The sequence below is a fragment of the Cynocephalus volans genome, chromosome 7 (genome assembly GCF_027409185.1).
Source record: "Cynocephalus volans isolate mCynVol1 chromosome 7, mCynVol1.pri, whole genome shotgun sequence".
Classification (NCBI taxonomy): Eukaryota; Metazoa; Chordata; class Mammalia; order Dermoptera; family Cynocephalidae; genus Cynocephalus; species Cynocephalus volans.
Genome location: NC_084466.1, coordinates 448011 through 474053, shown reverse-complemented (window position 1 = coordinate 474053; position 26043 = coordinate 448011). Strand labels below are relative to the sequence as shown.

The 26043-nt window shown below is 54.6% G+C and overlaps 1 protein-coding gene across 5 annotated transcripts in view; it reads right to left on the bottom strand.

Moving 5' to 3' along the window:
- The window catches only part of RASA3 (RAS p21 protein activator 3), a 148551-nt gene extending 124704 nt beyond the window's left edge, over positions 1-23847 (bottom strand). For 2 of the 5 annotated variants that reach the window (XM_063101983.1, XM_063101984.1), the window contains exon 1: positions 23728-23847. In XM_063101983.1, the coding sequence (XP_062958053.1) occupies positions 23728-23782 (55 nt within the window). In that variant the 5' untranslated portion in view covers positions 23783-23847. Of the gene's footprint in view, positions 1-19349; positions 19391-19612; positions 19661-23727 lie in introns of those variants that run through there. The other 3 variants (XM_063101987.1, XM_063101985.1, XM_063101986.1) reach the window with 3 other exon arrangements.
- Positions 23848-26043: the final 2196 nt, after the last annotated feature.

Genomic DNA, 26043 nt, shown 5'->3' with positions numbered 1-26043 from the left:
ATGACGGCCTCTTGCTACCCCTGGCAGAGCACACAACTTGTCCTGCAGGGCCGCCGCGGGACTCAGTGTGACTGGCTCAGCCACGGCACCCTGGCAAGGGGTCACAGCCTGTGCCCCACGTTGTTTTCAGATGGAACCTCCAGACAGCAGAAACTGGCCTCTGCCTGGCCCCATCGTCAGGGAGCGGCATGAAGGGAGAACAGCGGTGCGGCACACCCAACGCGATTACAGGCTTCAGAACCTGACCCGCTGCAGCCAACCTAGCCACAAAGACAGTCTCTAATCGGCTGTGCCCTGTGGAGAACCACATACTGAAAGCCTGCACTGCCCCACGTTTGAACTCTCAGTGGCATTTTAGAATAGAAAGAAATGGCAAAATTAAAACTTTGGTTTTTCCTTCCTTATTTATTACTCATGACAAGATTGTCCAAGAGACAATGATGAGATTTTCAGAGCAGAGACAGTTGTGTGGCGCCGTGCAGTGCTGTGCCGGGTGCACCTCTCTCTTTAGCCCTGTTCATCCTAATATCATTAGCACACACAGATTAATTGCTTACACAGAAACACAGTGCTCACCAGTGTCCTCTCCATGTCCTGCAGGTTCAGCCTCCAAGTTTAGGCCATAAAATACACTTTCTAACCTATGCAGCAGCCACTGCACTGACAAGCTGTCCCCTTCTCCCCAAATCACATATCCCTCTGTGATTGCTTTAGGTCCCACCCAGCCAGGCACGGTCTGCTCAGCTGCCACCTTAGGAACGAGGAGTTGGGCTTTCCTGGGTGGAGGGTGGGCTGGGGGAGCAGGTGAATGACCCCCACACGAGCTCATTGAGCCCCAGCCAACCCACAGGCTGTGGCATCATTCCCAGCAGGCCCCCAGCCATCTGAGTCACCTGGGCACAGAGTGAGGCTCACCTGTCCAGCCATGTTAGCCAGCTAAGTGGAAGGTTACCTACAACAGCAGCTGAGCTCAGGAGGCAGCTCTCCCAACACATTCTCCAAAGCTCTTTACCCCAGACCCCGCTGGAGAGCTCTGAGGCACCCAGTGTGAGGGGCTGGAGAGGAGGAGGCAAGGGGGAGCAACTGGCATCCCCCAGCCTCTCCCACGGAGTCAGTGACCTCGGGGCAAGGTCAGCCCCTCCCACCTGTCTCCACCCCCAATAAGGCCACGGTCACCTCAGGAGCCGATTGTGACAAAACACACTCACCGGCCATCGCATGTTCCCTGACCTGCTCTTTGTCCTGTCCTCACACCTGCTACGTTGGTACGTTTGCAACTTCTCAATCTTTTAAAAATACTTTTAAGAGGCCACAAATCAATCGACACTCCAGTTCTCCTAAGGAAACAACCCATAAAACCTCACTTATGAAAGATCAATGTTTATTATAGCAATATACATATTGACCTGAAAAGGAAACAATTATATGTTTGACAATAAGGGATTCCAATGTGCAGATAAAACCTTCGGCAGAGATCCACATGATCCACATCTAAGATTAGTTTAACTTACTTTAAATAAAAATGTCAGGTCTAATTTCTCTTTTGCCAACAATTCCTTCCTTCCTCTTATATCAAACACTGACATTGTCAACCTGTTATGTGTGATAACAGAAGCAAGTTTTGCCAATGAGTTTAAACAATTTCTGCTAATGAAGTAAAATGAAACATAACGTTATTCAGAGTTTGGTGAATAAACACCCACTTTATTTAGCTCATATTTAGAAACTCACTCACAGATCCCATTTAATCTAGATGCTTCCCAGTCCAGAGTCTAAGTGCCTGGGTTAGTATCTATCTGTTGAATTGATCACTACAATTATTTTATTAATTAACTGTTTTTTGTTTAACTGTGAAACCAGCTGGGTCTAAGCTGTTGCACATGCTTCAAAATCAACTATCCCATTTCCAGGCATACAGTAGGCACAGAATCCATAGGAATTGCACTGCAAGCTTCATCCCTTCTAAAAAGGACTGCATATGGCTAAAATCAAGTCTTACAGAGAGGCTATTTTTCCTCTATCTACTTTTAAACATCTTTAATTACAAAAGAAAAGTATATTCACTGTCGCCAGCTAACTCTCCATAGGTGTAAGCAGCTCCAGTTAATCACCTTCCCTGCCTTCAACCAGCCCCGCACCCTGAGCACCCTCCCGCGCTGGCATCTGGCATGTGCACTTATCCCTCCCCGATCACCACACAGCCAAGCCCGGACACACACGGGGGGGGTGGGGGATCCGAACCTCTTTACCAAAGTTGGATCATACTGCATATGACTCAACCGGCTTTTCTCTCTTTACAATGTGAAAAAACTAAGCCCGCCTTACTACCTGTGGGTTTATTTCAATCCTTTTTAGGAAAGATATGACGTTCCCCAGGATGGCCACACCGACACATATGTTCTCATCCAACTAATGTCTGAAAACGCATCCAGACTCTCAACCGCTGCTGCTACCTGGCAGACTGAGGGGTCCGCGGCGGCACTGGACTTCTCCAAGCCCCGGGTTCTTGTCTCTGCAGCAGTTCCAGCCTCACAGGCTGTGATGAGGGTCTCAGCAGCCACACACCTGCCAAACACCAGAGAAAACCTGCTGCTTTGCCACCAGAACTCTTGGCAAACTTCCCTGTACAGGCAGGGTCCACGTGGTGCCTTAAACACTGCCTTCTGACAGACAACCAGCGGTCCCCGCTATGACATCTGCACTCCCGCCGTGCTCAGTGGGGCCGAGCACTTGCCTGCCTCTGCTGCCTCTTCACGGCTCTGGGGATGGGCGCATGAGCCCTCCAGATCTAGTTGGAACATGTCATGAGTCCACCTCCCAGATTTTCCATCAATAATGTCTTGCCACACAGACATTTTAAATTCTTGTGTAATCAAATCTGTCATCTTTTCCTGTTTACCATCTCTCTTAAGTTTCCCTACGTTCTGGAGGTAATATACAATGTCCTCCAATATGTCCCTGATGTTTTGTTTCACATTTTCACATTGTAACCTTTAATCTATGTGGAATTTATGTGTTATGTGCTGTGAGTTGGGATGTCAATTTTTTCAAGATAGACAGGCAATGAAGCCAACCCCATTTATTAATACACCACTCTTTCCCTGGTAAACTAAAATTCCATCTTTATCATAAATTAGGATGTCATATATATTTTGATCTACTCTGTATCCTTCCTATGGTATTTTTATTAGGAAACCTAAAAATACCCTGCTTAATATTGAAAAATGACTATACAGACACTAAAAGACAATAAACATGCAGTAGACACCACTTACTTATTAACAGTCCTATCACTTTTAATAGTTTCCACATTATGGTTATTTTAATTCCACACACTAATTTATAAACAAAGGAGCCACCTAGACTTTTTATCTTCTGAGCAACGTTCTCATGACTGAAGTCCAGCTATGCGAATAACTCAAAGTTGAACATTTTGCATTTATTCTTTAATGTAAAATTAAGTGCCCATTTCCCCTTAAAGCACACTGAGGCTTGATGACAGTGCAGGATGCTGAGGCCCTTGGGCACGTGGCAGCCCCTCTGCAGCTCGTGCTCGGGAGGGAGCTGGAGCTGGTGGTTGCCTCTGGCTCCTGGACTTTCCTCTGAAGCTTTTTCCTCCGCTGTGCTGTTCTCTGTCCCCACCACTTCTATTTTTAGCTCCCAGAATCTGAGCCTTTGGCCGCTCTAGACTGTCTGCTCCTTATTCAGCCAAGAGCCAATTCTCAATTTTCCATGAACTAAAATACACTGAATTCAAAGAAAACCCTGTCTTTGTAACTACGCCACCTCTGAGGAATGGACAGTGCTCCGAACAAAGGAGCCCGGGCTGCGGCGAGAGGCCTCAAATGTCCCCCAGCCTCAGGGCGGAGAGGAAGCAGAGGGCAGAGGGCAGGTGCCAGGCAGGAAGGCCAGTGACAAAGATCGTGAGGTCAGAGGGCAAAGGGCAGGGGGAGTCACGGGAAGGTGGAGGAACAAGAACAGAGGGAACTTCCCAAAGGTTTCACACGGTGGCCTGCATCAGAAGCAGAGGAAACGGCTGACCGTGTGTGTGTGCGCGCGTGTGTGTGCGTGCGTGTGGGTGTGCGTGTGTACGTGTGTGCGCGTGTGCGCGTGTGTGCGTGCGTGTGTGCGCGAATGCGTGTGTGCGCGTGCGTTTGTGCCTGTGTGTGCATGCACGCATGTGTGTGCGTGTGCGTGTGCCTGTGTGCGTGCGTGTGTGCATGCGTGCGTGTGTGCCTGTGCGTGCCTGTGTGTGCGTGTGTGTGCACACATGTGTGTGCACGCGTGTGTGTGTGCGTGCGTGCGTGTGTGCGTGTGTGCCTGTGCTCATGTGTGTGCGTGCGTGTGCGCGTGTGCTCATGTGCATGTGTGCGTGCGGCTGTGCCTGTGTGTGCGCGTGTGCGTGCGTGTGCACGTGTGTGCGTGTAAACAGTAGAACAACCACTCAGAACACCTACAGTGCAGACAAAGGAGGAGACAGCACACATACCGGGGACCCCGGCAATCCTGATGCCCTCCGTGGTCCTCGGAACTCCCTCACACACAGGCCGTCACAGCGGATGTGACTCCTGTGTCCTGCCTTCTGACAACACGGGCCAGGACGCCGCTTCCCCACGCTCCTCACTGCGTCTCAACGGCCGCATCCCACTTCACTGCAGGAGCATGACGCTGTCCTCGCACAGGCACGTTTGCACCCACCCTGTGTGTGAGGCTCACTGTGACCCAGGCTGAGTGTCCCCCACGCCCCACCCCAGGCTCAAGTGGCTCCAGGGTCCACAGGGCTCTGGGTGAGGGTCTTGGAGGCTCCTGAGGCAGCAGCTGCCTCTCCTGGGTCCTGCCCCAATTTAAAGGGCATCCTCCCCCACGGCCGCCCACATTCCCCAATCCTCTCAGGGAGTTCCAAGCCACCAGGATTGGAGGAGGCAGAAGGGTCCTCTGGCCAGGCCCACGGAGGCAAAATGAATCCGTGGCTGTCCAGCGAGGGCTCAGGTGGCTGCTGCACCTTCCAGAACGCAGCCAAGCAGGACTCCTGCTGCTCCCAGAGCCAGCGCCACGCCCTCCACCTGGTGCACTGCCCAAGACTTGAGCCAGCCTGGCGCTGCCACTTGCCAGCCACCACCTCAAGGCAGGTACAATCCTCTCAGAGCCTTAATTTCCCCACCAGTCAAATAGGGACAATCCTGCCTTGTCTTCCAGGGGGTTATGGGACGCGTTGACACAATGTATGTAAATGCTCAGCCTCGTTCCTGGCCACTGAGTAAATGAGCTCTGAGCCTTTTCATTCCTGCCCACTCGGCAGGCGAGTTTTAACAACTCCAGCAGTCTTCTCCGTGCTGGAACACACGGGCCTGACGCCTGCTGTGGGCACAGATGCAAAGCCCCTCAAGTGCTGGGGGCTGTGGAGCCATAGGGGCAGGGCCATGGTAAGTCATGGCCCTTCCACAATAACCCAGTTCCACCCAGTTCATCACAGTGAACACCCGGTCAATCACAGGCAAGTATTCCAGAGCCACAGGGCCCACACAAAGGCAGACGTCACTAATTCAACCAGACACTGTTAGAGCCACCAGGGCCCATGGCTGTGCAGGGGGTCAGGGCAGAGCCGGACCCAGGTCATCGAATGACCCCCCCAACACACACACACACATAACGCCACTCCACTGGTCTACAACCTTTAACCAGGTCAGATCCCAGGAGTCTTCCAAGGCAGCAGCTTAACTCAAACTGTAGATCCCGTGAGCCAGAGAACAGGCAGCAGAGCCACGACCTCTACCTTCTCAGACCCTCAGCACGGTCACGGGGCTTTCGGTGGGCTTTTCAGTCTGCACCCCTGGCACTCATGGGGTGTGGTGACCACAGGAAACCTCAAGCTTGAGAAAAGCCTTCTGCAAACAGCAGGAGCCCTTTAAAGGCACTTCCTTTGTTTGCTTCCCCACCTCAGCCACCCCCTGACTCCAGGCCCCAGCCCAAGCCACAGAGCCTGTCCACGGCCTCCTCTCCTCCCAACATTGGTCTGAAAGCTCAGCTTGTCTACACCCCAGCCACCGTCACCCCGAACCCCTCACAGCCAGAGCATGAAATGGGGAGAATCGACCACCCTTTACTTAGCACGTACTACGGGCCATGCACGTTGGATCTGTGATCCTATTTACTCCTCTCCCAGGGAGATCAGCGGTGAGGCTCCTGGGGATGAGAACGGCTAGGCTGAGAGCTGAGTCGTTTTCTCTGAGAGCCACCACCGGTAAATGTCCACGTGAGCACTGGAACCCAGGACCGTCTGACTTGACTAAACTCATGACCAAACGACATGACCAAACTCGTGTCCTCGCACATCCATAGCTAAAATGAAGACCAGGGCCTTCAAGCCTCTAAGCGCTGTTGGGGTCTCTCTGAGGAGAGGCGGTCCCCAGAAGCAGAGGCAAAAGGCCGACAGCGTCTGTGGTTCGGCTTTGAAACACGAGGGACCTCCCACACTGAGCACCTCGGAGCAGACACCATGTGGTGAGCACGCCCGGTTTCTTGGCCACCACAGACAGCAACAGCCTCAAAGAGCTTAAGCCACTGCAGCCAAGCCCTCAGGGCGACAAACAAGGGGACCGACAAGCAGACTGTAAACACCAAACCCTCTGCAGGTCACAGAAACCCAAGCAGCAGTGCTTGGCTGTAGCCTGAGTGATGGTAAGAGAAAAAATATTTCTCCTGTAGGCAAAAACAATAGTGAGTCAACGAAAAGAAGTGGTCAGAATAAAACAAAAAACAGAAGCCATCAGAACAGGAGCTGGCAGTGTCCAGGGGACAGCGCGGCCTGGAGTCGGGCTCCCCTGCTGGGGGTCCACGGCCCCGGCAGCCTGGACCACACCGATCCAGGCCAGCAGAGACAGACGAGGCCCGCAACCAAATCCTGTGTTTGTAATGCCTGCGAGACAAGAACGCTTTTTACATTTCTAAACAATTTATAAATTATCAAATGGATAATATATTTCATGGCACATAAAAATTACGTGTAATTCAAATTCCAGTGACCATGAATAAGGCTTTACCGACACACAGTCACGCTCGGTGACACATGTGCGAGGCGGTTTTCCTGCTACAGCAGCACAGCCGAGCGGCTGTGAGCCTGAAATGCTCCGGATCCCGCCTCTGGCTGCTGTGAGGGCGCACGGCCCCACCTGTCGCCTACATGGGGCAGCTCTTCACCGCGTAGGCGCCTGCGTCCCGAAGGGGCCCAGACAGGTGCCTCTAAGCATAGGGACAGACCATCCAAAAACTAACAGGTTGGCATCATGGATCGTGCTAGTTTGGTAGTGAGAATCTTCCTGAGAGACCAACGGTGCCCACTGGACGGGGCGACAGGGAACTGATCCCCTCTCCAGCCATGAGGCAGTGCAGACATCGGCTGACACCCCCGTTCCTCAGGACGGCTCAGGGTAAAACACTAAAACCAGAATGCAGAACAGCACACAGTGGAAGCCACAAAGCAGCGGCAGAAAAATTCTGACGGGCTGATGCCTTTGGAAGGAAACGCCCTATGCACACACAGAGCGCAGCCTCCCAACGCCAGCCCCAAAAGGCTCAGTATTTTCAGCTACATCCACGACCATCTCTCTTTTTCCAAAACAGCCTCTAACTACACAGGCCGTCCAAGAAGCTTCAAACATAATAGCAGAGTATGTAAAACCTCCACCTAAGGCCAGTAATTAGGACCCCCTTCCCCAGCTGATTGCAATTTGAGCAAAACGGTTCTTCTGTGGGATCTGGGATCGTCAAACCCAAGTCTTGGCTGAGGCAAACACAACAGCAAAAGCTCAAGCAGAACATGATGAACTGAGAATGTCTCCTGCTTATGCCACTGGAGGAGGCACAGGTTTCATCCTGACTTTTAATTCCAAAGAGCAGGCAGGGAGTGGGTGTCTTAGGGGAAGACACAAAAGCAAAAAGCAGACAAGTGCCTCTGTGTGGTCCTGTCTGTGACACTGTCCCCCTCCTGTAAACTGCAGCCCCACCCGTCACACCCAGCACCAGAGAGAGGGGGGACGTCAGGCTGATTTGTAACCAGACCGATTTGGTGACAGCAAATAGAGATGAGGAGAACAGAGCCCTCAGTCGTCTACTGCTCATGGGTGTTACCCAGAAATGACGCTGCCCCAGCCCTGAGTCCGCACTCCGCCACCCAGCCTTGACCCATGAGGTCCATGGTAGCTGGCGCCTGGCCAGGTGGAAGGATGTCCATCACTGGACAGTCCGCACCCTCAGCAGAGCCGGAGCACAGCAATGAGACGCACCTTCCGCAGGTGACATTCAGGAAGCACGGGAGGTCTATCCTCAAGGCTCAACTATAAGACAGCAGCATGCTTTAGACCGACAGCAGGGCCTCGTGAAACAGAGGTTGCCAGCCCCGGCCCAGTTACTGACTGGTTCAGTAGGCCTGGGGTGGGGCCAGAACATCTGCACTTGGCACAGGTTCCTAGGGGATTCTGATGCTGAGGTGTGGGACCCCACCTGGAGAGCCCTGCACGAGGGGTAGGAATTAAGGAGAGCGTGGTGGACCTGGAGCTCTCCTTGTTTGCCAGACACATTCAGCATTCTGTGGCTAGCCAGAGAGGTCCCGCCCCTCCTGCCTTAATGTACTGGGACCCAGCTTCCTTTGCCAGTGGGCAGCAGAGGGTCTGACATCCCAGGAGCAGCTGTGGGCTCGGCTCTTGGATCAAAGAGTTTGAAAAAGAATCCTCAGCAGGAAAGAGACTCTCCTCTCGGAGGGACATCAGAAGCCAGCAGGAGAGCTGGGTACACAGAGGTGGACAGGGAGAGCTGGGAGGGTGCACAGGACGGGGAGGACGGGAGGACGGGAAGGTGCACAGGACGGGGAGGACAGGAGGGTGCACAGGACGGGGAGGACAGGAGGATGGGAGGACGGGAGGGTGCGCAGGACGGGAGCATGGGAGGGTGCGCAGGATGGGAGGATGGGAGGGTGCACGGGATGGGAGGATGGGAGGGTGCGCGGGACGGGGAAGACGGGAGCAGTAGGCCACAGGGCAACAGATGGGGTCCAGCCGTCCTGGCAGAGGCTGACCAGGGTACAGCAGGGAGACCCAGGATGTGCTGGTGGCCTTTCTTGACTAAGGGGCAGAAGCTGCAGGGTTGGAGGACACTAATGAGGAACTGGTCCATGAGCCGCACACCAGCCCCAGAAGCAGGGCTGCTGCTCCTCCACGCGTGCGGCCCAAGTACGACGTTGGTGAGTGTGAGTTGCTCTGCTTAGCCATGTCTTCCTCCCTCCTAGGATGTAGTCTCACTCACAGCACATGGGCCATGAGATCTGGGGACATCTAAAGCGCCTCCTCAACTGCCCCCCAGCTCACAAGCAGTCACACCTGGGCCTGGCTTCAAGTGATGCCCATGACCACAGAGCAGTCGATGCTGAACAAAAGGAAAAATCAAAAAATACATCTAAAATGCAGTGGAGATCACTCCTAAGTCCACTTGGAATAACCAAGTTACTTTTGAAAAACTTCTAAAAAACAGAGAAACACGCTAACAGAGAACCAGACTGGTGGCATTTGTTACCTAAATCCCAAGACCATGCAACAGCTGATATCAGAGACTGGTTGGCTTGTGCTGTGTTCACTAACCTACTCCACAAGTCGTGATCCAGCATCTAGTTTTCCAAGCAGACACTGCATGGCGGGGGCCCCTAAAGGAATGACAGACATCCCCGTCCTCCACGAGCCCACCATGACATTAGAGAGTCAAACCACAAATTTATCTGAGCAGCTTAAAATGGACTTCCCCTGCCATGCGCTAACTTTCAATTCTGGATTTCCTGAGGTTTCCTTTATTAGACTTGAGTCCAAAACTATCTTGAAAAGGACTCCGGGACATCTCAGCCTTGCACGGATGGGGGCAAGAGGAAGGGGACAGAGGACCAAGCAAGATTAACACACAATAAGTCAGCAAACACTCCTCAGAGGCACTTCCTGGCTCTGACAGCCAAAGTGAGCTCCCACCCATAAAAACCAAGCATTCTCATGCTAACTGGTGCAAAATGGGCTCAGACCCTCATTTTGCCTTTAAATAAATAATACCTTATTCTTGTCTGGCCCTTAAACTCCACAGGCCGAAAAGAGTTGAACAGCATTATGCATTTAACTTGCTTGTGAAAGCAACTTGTCCGTCCTCTCCACCGACCGTGGCTTACTCTTATCCCTCAGTAAAATTTGGGCAGGTTTCAGTGTAAACCCAAGGGCTTGGTACCTTTTTCTCATCTCAGGAGCCCCATTTCCACAGGCAGGAGGGAGGCAGCTCTATCAACAAGGAAACCTTCCAGGGAGTGGGGTGTCAGTGAGTGAAAGCGCCCGCCACGCCCTGCCCCTGGCGGGTCACCCCAGCCGTGAGCAGCAGAGCCAAGATCTAGCAACTTAAAAATACTTGAACCCATCGAGGATTCCCTTGCGTGTGGACAGTCTGCACCCTCCGCTCACACCCAGAGAGGACACATTTATAGGCCTGTCCCACCGTGAAGCAGGGTTTACCCTGGTGTCTCCTGCTGAGGCAGCCTGGTGCATTTCTCTGGGTGCAGGTTTAACAAATGACTGTGATATGGCCAGGCACCCGGCACCATGAAGACGCGGGCTGGGGTCAGGACACTCGCGCCACACACACAGCAATGCTCGTTTCATGCACAGGGTGGGGGCCTTGTCTACGCGAAGGGTAGTCACAAGACAACTTCTTGTAGTTTACAAAATAGTTAATTGATTCATGAACACCCACTTCCTGTCGTAAGACCATAGTGGTAAAACCACAGAACGATCCAGGAAAAAAGGTACAGAACACAGAACAATGTGCTCTAAAGTCCGTAATATCTCACTGGGTGCGACCTGCTGTGATCCCGGCTTCCCCATAGCACGCAGCCCGGTGTTTCCCTGGCAGCACTGAACAGCCTACGACGCATCCGGGCGTCGGAAGCCTCTGCTGCATCTTGAGGGCTAAACGCAGCCGGGTGTGGTGGCCGCGGCCCAGCCGGGTCAGCTCCTGCTGACCGCGTGGCTATGGACGGACGGACGAGCGTGTGTGAACCTACGTTGAAGCGGGGCTTATCCTCGTCGGTGACATGCCACTTGTAAGTCAGAACCGGCGCACTTCAAGAAGAAACCAAACGCCCTCTGCCAACAGACGCTTGTGCTCAGAGGCCGCGCTGCAGTGGGGCTGGTGACATTCTGGGGTCTCTCGGAGGTTGTTCTGACCCTGAGGAAACAAGCGGGAACCTGAAGCCGGATGGGGGAGGGAACAAGGTCCCACAGCCAGCCAACGGCCTGCAGTGCGGGCCTGAACCCCGCAGCCCACGAGCTCACACCAGCCCGGCCCTTCCACAGCAGCGGACGCTCCTCAAGAAAATACCACATCCTCTCGAGGCCCTGTCACCCCAACCCAGTGGGAGACGGAAAAGAGAGTAACAGTACTCGGGCACTGCTGATTCTGTGCCAGGCACCGTGCTGGCCCCTCACAAACAAACCACTCAATCCTCTTAACCATCTTAGGAAGCAGCTGTTATGTCCTCATCGTACGACACTGAAACCGAGCCCCAGAGAGGTGAAGTAAATGCCAAGGGTCGCACTGCCGGTGAGCCGTCGAGCAGCATCGACACCCATGCCCGGCCCCTGGGCCCTGATGTTCTCGTCCACGCCCTGGGCCATCCGGCAGCATCTACTCAGTCCACACAGCTGGATCTTTACATCAGCAGATGTGCATGAAGACCTATGTGCTCCCTGCCCCCAAAACGTGACCTTAGCTCTTCAAGATCACAGTTCCTGAAGAGAGGCTACACCTGCACTCAGGCACACCCGTCGTGGTCACAGGTGTCCGACAATCTGTCCCCAAGCCCCTCCTCTCCCCAGCGTGCATCATTCGGGAATGCATCGACGAGGCCTGCTGCCTCAGCACCACTGATGTGCTGGAAAGACCACCCTCCCTGGGGGCCACCCTGTGCACCACAGGGTGTGGGCCAGTCCCACCCTCCACCATTCAGGGCCAGTAGCACGCCCCCAGTGGCGGCAATCAAAAAAGTCCCCAAATACTGCCAAATGTCGCCAGGGGCCAAGCTGCCGGTTTAAACCCCCACATGAAGGGAAAGCTGCTTATCTGGATGTGGTTCCACAAGAATTAGACGGTGTGGCAGCCAGAGTGAGCCGTGCAGAGCTGCGCGCGACCCTCTGCAAGCCAGTCGGCTCTCAAAAAAGGCACGAGATCTGCCAGCCCCCCCAGAACAAAGAGCCCCACAGAAACCCATGCAGCCCCTCCTCCTCCTCCTGGTTTCCTGCTGTGACTTCTGAGCAATATTCAGCAAAGCCAGCCGGCAGAGGGGACGGGGTCCCACGGCTGCAGTTACTCATGCCAGGAAGGCGAGGTCCTCAGGAAACCCCACAAGGGGTGAGCCTTTCACAGCCCCACGTTCAGCCTCAGTTTGAGCTCTCCGGTGCGTGCTCTGAAGGACAGCTCTCCTTTCTCACCCCTCACCCACCTTACAATAAGGACCCTACAAAGTAAACAGGGGCCTCAAGAGGAAGAAGACACAAAAGACTAGAAGCATGCAGCTGTCTGTGCACAGCCAGCCAGCACGGGCCGCAGCCCCGTGGCCTTTATCCCACAGCCCTGTTCTACCCGCGGTGACCCGAGACTCTGAAACATACACGCGTAAAATACAAACAGATAAAATAGTGTCCTGTGATACCACCGTATACTCTACACCTCCCCAACCCTCTCTACTTCTGCTTTCCAACAGAAATGTCACATTTTGAAGACCCTGCGATGCCTCCGGTGTAAGACACCATGGTCACGTGCTGCTGAGAAACAGGAAACGCTGGAATCACGCCATTGACTGTCAGAGCATCCCTCCTTCAGAGCTGTTAACAGTGAGGGAAAACTGCACCTCGGAACAGATGAAACTTAGAGAAGGTAAAACCCTGAGTTAGTTTTATTTTTAATGATAAAAGTGAAATGCTGCTCTGGTTCAATGGTGATCATTTTATATAATTAAAATTTAATTCTGCAGATATAGTTTCTACCGTTCATAGAAAGTCTCCAGATTTTGGAAATACACTGGATACAAACACATTGTGTACAGTGTGGGTGTGTATTTGCATGTGAGTGAGCATGTGTGTGGATGTGCACGTGTGTGCATGTGTGTACACGTGAGTGCAGGGGGTACACACATGTGCCTGCATGTGGGTGTGGACATGCGTGCATCCATGTGTGCGTGTGCACACTAACGTTTCTGTTCATGGGTGCTGAGGAGCAGCAGGTCAGGCGCGTCTCAGTTTTCCTTAGCACAATGGCAAACTTGCCTCCCCAAGGGGCCTGAAAATTCTCCAGTTATTATTCCCATAAGTACATGACCATGCTGATGGATTTATCTTATTTATCCTTTAGTTTGTAAAGTCTTGGAAGGAAAGGCCTTTATTTTCTTTACCCTCTGTGACCGCCCCAGTTCATGGCTCCTGAAGGCCCCAGGAAGGGTCTGACGTTGGTAACATGAGACGTCCAGGTTGCAGGCTCAGACCTCATCCCGTGCCTGTGTCAGGCAGACCCCCAGCTGCATGCAGCTGTGAACACTTCTCAGTGGGAGGGGAAGCTTTTGAGAAAACTTTACCCCAACTCAAGTGAGCAACACAAGTGAAATTAAAAGTTCCTGCCATTGCCTTTTGGTGACCTTTAAAAGTCACCTACCTCACACTGACTTCTAATTTCTATCCCATCCTGACTCCACCCACCCCAAAGCCTAACACACGAAGCCAAGAATGCAGAGCAGAACATGTTCACCGGACTCACGCTATCTCCCAGATTAGACACACACACAAAATTCCCAAATAGTTCTGAGATCGCACTTCTAAGCCACAGTGACACTAAAATGTGGACTGGATCTGGAAAGAGATCTGTGTGCTCAATGTGGCCACAGACCTATGATGAATTATTAACCAGACCAGCCTAGCTGTTACCTGGCCTTGTCCACTGAAAATGAGCAGACAGATTCTACTTAGAAACACCACGTCTGATGTTTCCAGAGCCGGCTGGTTCCAGCGCAGTTCCGAGGGGAGGCTGGCCCGGCCCTGGGGTGGGCAGCGGCAGGGACGGCAGGTGGGCGGCCACTGGGGGAGCTCCCCACAGGGGGGCACGGGACTAAGTTGTTCCCAAGGACAATGAATGACAACCCAGCGACAAGAAATCACAGCGTTCTTGATTCAGGGATGAGACCCTCTGCCTGCCCCTCCCCCCAGAGCCAGCCACTCCAGCCCTTCTGACCACACGGGAGGGAGAAAAGGCTTCCCTGAAGAAAGCAGGGAAATATACTCTACAAAAGATAGATTAAAAAGTCAAGCTACTTTGCAAAAGTACAGCGAAAGTGGTTTTCTCATTCCACACGACGCTTTGTTTCAGGACACACATAAACACATTCTTGGGTCCAAACGCAGAGAAACTCTTTCTCCAAATACTGAAGTTGGTGCTGACAGAGCAGGAAATGATGAACAGAGAAAGGAATGCCAGACTCCAGAGGGACGGGCCAGCAGGGAGCTCGGGAAACCACACCGCGGTCTCCGGTGTTCTGAGTGTCGATGCCACGGTAGGGGAGCCACCAGAAGCCACATGACCCGCAAGTGATCGACGGTGTCCTCCTCCCACATCCCATGACCAGACCACGTTCACACCTCAGGGCAGGAGCCCGGTGACTTCATAGGATTACAGCTCAGGCACCAGCATTTGCCCATGGTTCCCTTTTCACCAAGACCTGAGAGGCTGCAGGTTCAGCCCTAGAACAACACCCCTCTTGCTTGCATTCCAGGACTCTTTCCTGAGCAGCACAGCCCGGTGGTCCTGGGGCTGGTCAGAGACGGGGAACGCAGCACCTGAGAGAACAGGTCAGAAGCAAATAGAAGAAAAAGCGATAAGAAGAACCCCTTATTGTGGACCTAAAAATGAAGTTTCTTATATAAATACAAAATACTACAAAATCAAAGAACAATTGTGGAAAAAGATCTCAAGTCATGAAAAGTGGGAGGGCAGGTGCACCCCGGCCATGAGGCCATGGGAGCAGCACAGCGGGGTCAAGCGCCCTCAGACTCCAGGCTCCACACGTCCACCGCAGAGCCTCGGGGGTCCGGCTCACTGGAGCCAGGACTGTCTGGGGTGTGCTCACAGCCTCGGCCATGCCGCATGGGAACAAAAAGATTAAGAACCGCCCGCGAGAGGGGAACAATTTGTAAACTCCTCGCATCTTACTTAGCAGAGAAAGGGCCTGCTGCTGTGAATCTCAGCAAAGGGAGCCAGCCCGGGCCCCCCTCCCCTCACCCCTCCACCCCAGCTTCAGCACTGCGCACACTAAGCTGAGCATCTTGGCCCTGCAAAGGTGTCAGGGCTTCACATGCACGTGTGTGTATGTGTGTATGCATGCACGTGTTGGTATGCGTGCCTACCTGTGTATGTGCATTCATATGCATGTGCACATGTGTACACAGCTGAAGGGCACAGGGGGCCTAAACTAATGAAGATCTCAGCCTCTGGGGCTGACTGCAAATCCTAGAATCTAAGCAGTAGGAGTCTTGGAGATCAGCAATTGTGGGGGGTGGTCCAAGGCAGCAGAGCGCCCCCAGGCTTCTCAGCCTCAGCTGGCCCCTGAGTGGTCAGCCCCACTCCAGGCCAGCAGGCTTCCCAAGAAAGCCAAGCTTGGCAGCTTCAGCCCCAAGGGATCTGGAATTCCCCAGCTCGGCCCTCATTCCAGAGGCCACAGAAAGACCAGCTCTACCACAGCATCGCACCCCAGGCCGCTGAACAAGAAGAGAGCATGGTCCAGTCCCTGGGGCCTGCACACAGAGGGATTTTCCAGAACTGGCTCATATTCCTGGATCTCGGCTGACAGCCTGGTGCCCCAGGCTTGGAAAACCCCACTTTAGCCTGGACCAAAATAAAGCAGATGCCCAGAGGCTTGGGATTGGACCAAATGCTTGAGTTGAATCCCCCTGCCTGCCACCTCCCACTTGTCCTCAAGTAGTGCCTTCCTTAGCGAGTGGGCTTTCCCTCACGAGGCAGCTTCAGTACCTGGCAGCGGGAGTGGGCCTCACCCCTAGCAATAGGGGAGGCAGCTCAGACGGACACCAAAGGGTGGAATCCATGAGCACTGAGCTCAAGAAGGAAGAGCACAGCCTCCCCACAGGACAGCCGGCCATGACCAGGTCTGCAGGCTGTGCACACAACTGCCCCGAGCGCACTGTCCAGGGGACATCACAAGACACTCGGCCAGGAAGTGGGTGGGCAGGAGGGTTGGCCCTGGACTCTCGACCCCATCGATGCCTCAAGCAAAGGCCACTGACTTGGGCAAAGGCTATCACTCTGCTGAAGATGCCCAATACATGCTCCATTTAGAGATGCACCAAGGACAGGGCCTCAGGAGAGAAGCAGAAGTGACCTGATAACACACCCCAAAGGGGCCACTCCTCACAGACCACAACACATGTGGGTCTGCAATTGGACGTCTGTTGCAGGACAATGTCAGCAGTCAGCCCCGTGGCGCCGGGTCTCCAGGCTCTGAGTGCTGGCCTGGTACACGGCTCTCTTGCTGCGACTCAGGGAAGTCTCTTAGCTTCTGGGAGCCTCAGGTGAGCGGAGTTACAGATCCCTGTCCCGTGCAGGCACAGCCTGACCAGGTGCTGGCACGGCGGCGCTCCACAGAGCCACCTGCGTACCCCCCGCGCATCCGCACTCTATGGGCAGCGCTGGCTCGGCTGAGAGAAGACGTGGAGGAGGTGGCGTGCAGGGCCCTCCAGAAGCAGGTTCAGGGTCAAACAGAGAAACCACAAGAGCTAAAAAGGAAAGTGAAATCTTTCCCCTCAGAAGGGAGAAAACACAAAACAAAGCTAAAGGGGACTTAGGGGTACAGGTGACTATCCTCAACTATGCAGGGGACTTCACTGTGAGTGGGTGGGGTCACTCTGTGGCCTCCACGTAGAGAAAAGACCAACAGCAGAGCATGACACAGAAGCAGAAACCGGCTCCGGCTCGGTGCACAAAGTGCCCGGCTACAGATCACACCTGACAGACCGCAGTGCTGCTCATGCAGCTACGACGCCCAACAGCCAGGCTCCAGGAGAAGAGGCAACGCTAGTCAGCACCCTCAACTTTGTTAGATGTCCCGGGAATCCCATCAGCCCTGGGCAGGCAAAGGGAGAGACGGTGATTCACAGCAAAGGGCTCACACTTCGTCTGGTCCTGGCGCTGCGGGAGGTGCTGACAGGACGCGTCTTCACCGCAGGGGCGCTAACGCGCCAACGGGCGGCCAAGCACAGGGGACCTGACCTGCAGTCAGGGAAAGAATCTCAGAGGCGGTGCTTTGAGTCACTCTGAGTCTAGGAACGACTCAGGCCCCGTGTTCACCTATGGAATTTTATCACATTGGCAATTAAGGGCCAAGACAGGACAATCCATTACATTTTCGAAATAACTCAGATAACATGGAAAGGATCGCCGTGAAGAGGTGAGAACAGACTCCAGCCCTCCTGCCTGCACCTGCTGCCCGCAGTGTCTCAGAACTCCCAGGTGACAGATGCAACCGCCACTAACTGCGTTCTTGAACCACCAGGACAGACTGTCGCCAAAAGGAATCAAACTGAGCCTTAAATACTGGTAAGTGATTGTCCCAAACGTGGAGTTCCAACTCACTTGAAAACTAACGCCAAATCTCAGGACAGCCAGAGTGACGGCTGGGGAAGGCCTAACATGTTTAGACACTAAGAGAACAAGCCACAACTACTTCTGACCCATGGTCATCTTGTCGCTCTATGATTTCCAGCAAAGATAAAATACACACTCAAACCAGAACCTTCCAGACACTGCGCTGCCCAGTGGGCTTGCTCTGATCTAACACCCTGGTTATCACCCTCACAAATGCGAGCCCAGCCAGAAGAGATCCCCTCCCTTCCCCTCGGAGCAGGCTCTGAGCACCTCTCCCACCACGAGCTCTTGTGGATCTCAACACGTGCCCACTCACTACAGTGTATCTCTTTCTCACTTGTGCACGTGCTTAGGTGGAAATCTAACTTGTGACAAACAGCGTCACATCACACAGGGAACAGCACCTCCTATCTGCAATGGCCCGAGCCGCCGAGTCACCTTTGTCCACACACAATCTCATTAATCACTGCAAAAAAGGCATCACTAGCCACGTGGACAAACGAGACACCAGGTAGAGAAGGGGTTAGGAGATCTGTCTGCACTCCCAGAACTGTGGAGAAACGTGGCCAGCACGCAGTCTCGGGTCTCCAGTGCCAGCCACGGTCACTTATACCCTCCTCTGTGCCACTGGCTCCCCAAAGCTCCTGTCCCCGTGGCCGCCAAGTCTGAACCTACCCCAAGGTCATTCAGCTGCCTTTACTTCCAAGTGCCACTTGCAAAGTCCTCTTCTTGTGCTTTGTAAACAAAACTAAGGCAGCTACCATTTTGCTTGTGCCTACTCCAGCCAATACATGCATCTCCTCTCCAACCACACGCACATCTGTGTTTAAAACTCACTGTGCCACCTTAAAACAGGAAGCTCCACACCTTCAGGAAGATGCAGTTAATCCACCTGAGTGTGTGTGTGTGTGTGTGTGTGTGTGTGTGGTGGGGACTTTATGCACTCAAATGACTCACGAGGTTCAGAGAAGTAAATCGGAACGTTTTCCACCAGTGCTGTATCCCACTCAAGTGACACCGTCCACTGGGCTGCCTCAGGGTGCCCACGCTCTGCTGGCCAGTCCAGCACCCTGGCTGAGTCCACCTGCAGGAACCTTTTCTATGTGCCCTAAGGGCTGCACGGGTGGCCAGTGGCCCTGCTCAAAGAATCATCTCTGGATTTCAGGGCCATGTCTTCCTGACTTCTCTCCTCTCCAACGCCTGTCCCAGCACCTGGTGGTCAGTGGCGCTGTGTCTCCGATGCCCCAGACCAGCTCTGCACCCTGCTGCACACACAGGCTGCAGCTTCTTCCTTCTCCTGAACCCTGGTGGTGTCTAATCTCTAAAGCCGCCGCTTCTCTTCTTTCTAGTCCTCCACTCTCCCCCCACTCAAATCCAAGACCACAGAGAAAGGAAACAGCCCCCTAAACTGACAGACAGTCTTCAGCGGCGAGAGAAGAACCCGGCATCACAGCGCCAGTTCAGATCTTGGCTCGGCTCCCACAAGCTGGGCGACTTCGGGCAGGTTATGTTCTATATCGTGGACTTGTGAGAATTTAAATAAAATGAGATAATAGAGACAAACTACCCACTTAAAATCTGCATCCCTCTTCCACACCCCCACACACGGCAAACCCACTCCCATTGCCAGGCAAAACCTGGAGCCACAGGCTGAAATGAGCCCTGGTCCCCGGCCTCTGCTGCTTGCCCAGGTACAGCCCAGTTGTGCACATTAGTTCTTAGGGGGTAAAAATAGCACAGGCGGCTTACCAAGCTCGGTTAATAGAATACCCAGGTTAATTTTAGCATCCGAGAGCTTAGGAGAATCTAAAATCTGTGATGCCAAGGACCATGTGCGGCCAGTGTGGCCCCTCCTTACACTGCTGCGACACCACCACCGTCATCAGACCCTTGTACTCACCAAGCTTCTCTCGTTTGCGTTCGGTCTCAGCGCTGTGAAGGCACTTCCTTAACGGCCGTCTCAACTCACTCAAGTGGAAGCTGCTGCACACTTTGGGACTTTTGCCTAGTCTGACCCCAACAGCAACCCTGTAACCGGCACACACTGCTTCCTGTGGGGCAGGGAGCCAGATTAATAGTGTCAACCACCGCAGGTGTGGCCAGAGCCGCTGCTTCTCCACCCCTGCCTCATCTCTGGCCAAACGACCCCGGAGGCACAGTCCAGGGACCCCGCCACACCCTGTCCCATAATTCTGCCTGACGGCCACCGTTCCCTGTTCCCCCTCACTCGGCACCGCCTGCTTCTGGTGAGATTTTGTTCGCCATCAGGCGAGGGAGAGTTCGGGCTGGAGACACAGCACCCAGCGGCCTCGCGGCCACTCTCTGCTAAATGGAAGGTGCTGCTGGCTCTGACGCTCCCCGCTGGACCCAGATTGCCATCGGCCCTTCTTCAGGGACAAGTTCCAATCCTGCACTAAGGGAACACGAGAGCTCAGTGGAGCAGCAGGCACCAGGATCCAAGGAGAAAGGAGCGAGGGACAGGGAGAGTCACAGAAGTCCCACAGCAAAGGACCAGGCAGAGCCTGCTTCCCAAGGCTAGGATTTTTTTATTTTTATTTATTTTGTATTTTTTTTATTTTTTGTAGATTGAGAGAAACACCTCTGTGTCCTGCTCTTTATTGAACACGTTTATAAAGGTACAATGACACTTTTAAAAACAAGTAGTAAATATTATTGAAAAGAAAGTGTCACTGGGAAGTTAAGATACATCACAAGGCCCGAGGAGCTCCGGACCACAGGAACGTTGCCGGGCAGCCAGATGTCACCCAGTCATCGCCTCTGGGCCCTGACTCATGGAAAGTCACACTTCCTCAAAGCATCACTGTCATGGGAAGTGTGAGCTCAGTCACACATGAAACAGAGACACTGCTGAAAAAAAGGAATAATTGTTACCAAAGATACATAATGTTTAAGGTTTTCGATGCGCAGAAGAACACATCCAAAATAACCCTGCGAAGTTTAAATGGGGAAAGCAACAGATTCTTCAAGACACAGACTCAAAATAGTCACAATAAAAATACTTTACTTTTATTTGGCTCTTTCTTCTGTATTATCTCACTTGCAAAATGTGGAAGGAAAAAGAAAGAGGAAAGGGAAGAATCTCTTCCCTTTATCCCAATTTAGCCTCTCGGTGAGATGAAAAACCACCAGATCTTCCAAAACTATTTGAGAACTAAAAAGGCCAAGGACCCCCATGCCTAAAAAAAAGCTCCCCGTTCCCCCTCCCCCAAACTGTTCTGCCTTTTTTCTTAGCCATGGTCGTAGCAATATTGCTCACTGGTGTAACTTTAGGGACAATTTTTCTTCTTGACCTTTCCTGGGAGTGAGGGGGAGGGCGTTAATCTCAGCTTGCACAACACACTGCCTTGTAAATTCCCACCGGATGCGGCAGACAGTAATTGCCTGCCTTCTGCAAAGGGGAAAATGAGGCCAGGAAGGGAAGACGCTTGCCCTGGGGCACCCGGCAAGCCACTCCGAGGCGACCAGACTAGGAGCAGCAACTGCGTGTGCAGGTGTGACTAACACATGTTTGCCCCCAAATCAGCGGCCGTCACTGTCGTCTGTCTGTGCCTTCAAGACCAGGACATCCTAGCAGGGTAAGCCACAGCTGAGACTGGCCTCTGGCGAGGATCAAGGGAAGTGGGCGAGGGAAAGGCCACTGCCTGTGGGGGCGAGGGTGAGGCGTGCTGTGCTGGAGAGTTCTGGGTCCTCCTGCACTCCTGCCCCCTGTGTTCCCTGCACGCCCCCAGCTGCAGACAGGGGCACAGACACCCTCAGACAGCCAGCCCCACAGGTGAAGACCCTTGGAGGGGACAGAGAAAGAGGGTTTCTCGGAGTTGGAGCCACAGCCAGGGAGTCGGGCAGCTGGTGCACAAGCGCTTCCACCTGCCCTCACTGCTTTTGCCCCCAAACACTAGGGTGGGGATCGGCCAAAGTTTCAATTAATACTCAGTCCCTGTCTGGAATTAGAGGTGGCAGATGTTCCAGTCACTGTGCTCAACCTCCACAGAGCAGGCGTCCCACGGGCACCAGAGGGGGCGAACGGCCTGATCAAACGCTTCAAGTCCCCTTCCAGCCAGGCCCCCGCCCTGAGTTGGCATCCAGACCCTCCTACAAGCATCACGTGTCGGGGTGACAGCCCTGGAAGGCCAGCAGGCTGCTCTCTGGGACACTCAGGTCTTTGCGCAGCCTCCCGTCTTACTCACTATGCCATTCTGGGAAGAAAGAAATCTCTTTGTTCAGCACCGGAATCCCTCCTCCAGTAAACAGCTGCTGGGGCTGAGGCTGGCCGTGCATGACCACGTCCCCAGACCCGCTTCTGCCTGCCACACCTCCCCCACCACCACACACCCCCCCGGGCCCCTGCCGCTCCCCGTGATTGAGGAAACACTGCATCCCTCACACCCCACTGGACTCATTCATCAACCAAGGGACCCTGGCTGAAGGAAACTGCGGGAACTGACCCTTGCAGACAGCAGCCTCCTTTACCACTGCAGACACTCCAGGTAGAGTGCACCACTGACCTTCTGGGCATGAAAGTGAAAACAGATCCCAACCACATACACAAGAGAAATCCCTCCCGTGCAGACTGCTCAGAGCTGAAGAGCTGCCACAGCCTATCTGCAGTGCTTCTGAGCCAAGTATCAAAACAGTGTCTCAGCAATGATCTGTAAGCCAAAATAAAGGCGACAGGAAACAGCACGCAGACTGAGGGCAGCTGGAACTCCTCAGGCAGCATCAAATGTCATCAACAACTGACACTCCAGCAATCACTGGGTGCCTGGCTCTGTGCCCATTGGCCCTTTTTCACATGGGAATGGGCCGGGATGTGGAGTGCGGTTCCGTGGGGGAGAAGGGCCGTGAGCGCAGGAGACATGGTAGGCCTCTGGTCCAGCACACTTATGGCACTGATATGTAACGGTCACTGCAGAACGCGACGGGGGCTGGGGAACGTGCACACCACTCTCCCAAAATAAAACCACTAGGGAAAAGCAATTCTCTCCAGATAGAGCCGGAAGTCCAGACGCAGCCGTGGCCTCTGGGAGTGCCTCCCGAGCCCTCTTCAGAGTCCGCATTTCCCTTCCCTCCCCAGCTCTGCTGCCCAGAGAGAAAGGCCCAACCCTCCAGGCTGAGGGCCTGAATGGCAGGGCCTGGTGGCCACAAGCTCCTGCGCTCAGTTCTCAATGGAAAGGGAGGAGGTGCTGGCAGCTCCGGTGGCTCCCTGCCCGTGGGAGCCATCAGCTAGAGTGCTCCAGTGCCGCGCACACAAAAACACACAAGTTCACATTGAGCCACACAGATGTGCCTGCACACACGCACCAGCCAGCAGACCACCCTGGCCCCACACCCCGCCAAAGAAAGATATAGAGGAGTGTCCACATTCCCCGGAAAGGAAGTTTCCTGGAGTGGGAAGGAGAGACATGGAGACCCTGATACCAGTGGATTTGACACCCGAATGCAAGCACCCAGACAGACCCACACACACACTCATGCAAACACACTGGTGCACAAGTGGCACACACCCAGACACACACACAGAGCCACACCCGTGTGCACAGACACAGGCACCACACACAGAGCCGCATGCATACTCATGCAAACACACTGGCGCACACACTCGTTGCACCCCACACACACCCAGACAGACCCACGCACACAGTCATGCACACCCAGACACAGACAGACCCACGCGCACACTCATGCACACAGATGCAGTCGTGCACACCCAGACACAGACAGACCCACACGCACACTCATGCACACAGACGCACACAGGCCTGCACACCCAGACAGAGCCACACGCGCGTGCACACACACGGCGCACACACTGGCGCGCACAGACACAGGCGCGGGCACACTCGGACACCCTCCCGTGCGCGTTCGTGCACACTCGGGCACAGGCACACACCCAGGGAAGGCGGGCAGGGGCCGCGGCGCCGGGAGAGCTCATGGCCGGACCCCCAGCCAGGAGCCGGGCGCGGGGGGACGGGTCGCGGCGGCCGGGCGGGCACTCACCGATCTTGATCCGCACGCTCTGGAAGACCCGGAGCCCCTCCTCCTCCACCGCCATGCTGCGCGTCCGCCCGGAGCGCGCCGAGCCCGCAGCCCGAGCCCGCGCCCGAGCCAGGAGCGCCGGCTGCCGGTCCGCGCGCGGCCGCCCAGGCTCTGCCGCCGCCCGCTCCCGCGCCCATTGGTCAGGACAGGGGGCGGGGCGGCGAGTCTCCGCCCGCGGCCCGACTTGCGCTCCCCATTGGCCGGGCCCGGGCTGGGCGGTGGCCCCGGGGGCGGCCGGGCCCCCACTCCGCAGCCCCGCGGCGGCGGGATGGAAGCAGGGTCGCCCGCGCGGCCCGCGCCGTGAGCTCGCCCTCGGGACTTGGGAGGAGACACGCGGCGCAGAGAAGGAGCAGGAGGGAAGGAGGCCGCTGGCCCCGTCGCCCGCTGCAGCCCGCAGCGAGAAGCCGGGCGGCCGGCGCGGGCCGGGGGCCCCGGGTCCGGGAGGCGGGCCTGGGGGCTGACAGGTGGCCCCGGGTCCGGAAGGTGGCCCGGGTCAGAGAAAGCTACAGAGACTGTTGTCTGAACAAGGCGCTCCCAGCAGCCAGACAGGCAGTCGGCCGGCAAGACTGGCTTTGGTTTAACTTATAAACCAAAGGAAATCAAAGATGGGTATCAGGAGGCTAAAGAAAGTTCCCCCAAAAACATGCGCCAGTTCTCACACCCAGACCCCGCTGGCTGCAGCAGGAGAGGCTGAGCCCGGGGAAGGCCCAGCAACGAGCGTGTGGGGCGAGGGTGCACTCGGACGTCCCCGGAGGCCTGCAGCCATTCACTCGGGCACTTGTACACCAGGGACAGGACTGCTGTTGGGCTCAGAGCCGGGAGTGACATCTCACCCGGGGCCCCAGAGGGTCACCGCGCCTCTGTCAGAATGGGGACTGGCCCAGGACTGGATCCTTGGACCCACCAAGTGATCATTTCCCCTACATTGAAGGTGAAATTTGTATGGACGTATTCGGTCATCATCAGAATACCACATCGGTTCCTTGGCATGAGTTTAGGGCCATCCCAGGAGGAAAAGCCAAAACCAGTAATGCATCCTGGGGCAGCCAGAGGTCAGTGCTGCCCTAAGACCTGCAGGATTATTTAACTCTCCAGCCCAGCATCTGATACAGCAGTGGGTCTTGAAGGATGGCAGTAGACAACCACACACTCAGCCAACAGAAGCCCCGCTGGCAGCTCTGTGCCATGTGTGGTGCCAGTGCAGGACAGGTCAACACCGCCTCCAGGCCATGGAGTGGGCCACGGAACCAACACATGCATCCCTCCCACACATGTTGAAGAGGAGAGTCGGAAGTGGTTTTCAGGCACATGGCACAGCCTCTGGCACACATTTGCAATCGTGCCCCTCATTCGGCCTCTCTGATCTCTGGTGCAGTAGAGCCCAGAGAGACCGGGGCCATCCAGACGGCCTGCAGAAGATCAGCTTGGTTTGTTATGTTGATTACATTGTTTTAATCACACCAGATGAGCCAGAAGTTGGCAGTTCATCAAGGCTTTAATAAGAGATGTGTGCTCAGAGGGTAGAAAGTAAACTCATAAGATTCAGGGGCTCCGCACATCAGTGACGTTTTTGGGGGTCCAGTGATTCACATTCCCTGCACAGTAAAGGACAGATTATTGCACCTTGCACTCCCCACCGTGAAGAGGGAAGCCTAAGCCCTGGCAGATGCCTCGGAGTTCTGGAAGCAGCGTATGCTGAACTTGGAGTTGCTTGTCTGGCCCATCTCCTGAGTGGCATGGGAGGCTGACAGCCTTGGATGGGCGCCAGAACAGAGAAGCACTCTGCAGACGGCCCAGGCTGCAGTGCAAGCAGCCCCACTGTTTGAAACACACAACCCCAGGAGCCAGTGGGGGTGGCAGGGGGAGCAGCACTAGAATGATCTATGGTTGGAAAGGACACAGTGTGGAGCCATAGGAGGAGCACAATCCAAACAAGCAGGGCTCTGAGGAGGGCCCGCACCTGCTGCAGAGAGGCATACGCCACCCAAAAACAGCCCCTGGCAGAAAAGAGCACCTGGCCACAGAACACCACGTGACCACCAAGAGCACTAGGCAGGCCCAGCAGGCATCCATCATAGGATGCAAATGGCCCTTCTGGGACCAGGCTGAACAGGGCCTGGGCACAGGACTACTACCAGGCTGGACCTGAGCATCCCTGTCTGCTGCTGCCAACAGCCAAGGTCCACAGTCACATAACCCACTGGCAGCAGCACACTGCTCTCCTAATAGTTATGGTGAAAACATGCTTCTTGTTGGCCCATTCCTGAACACAGCCCA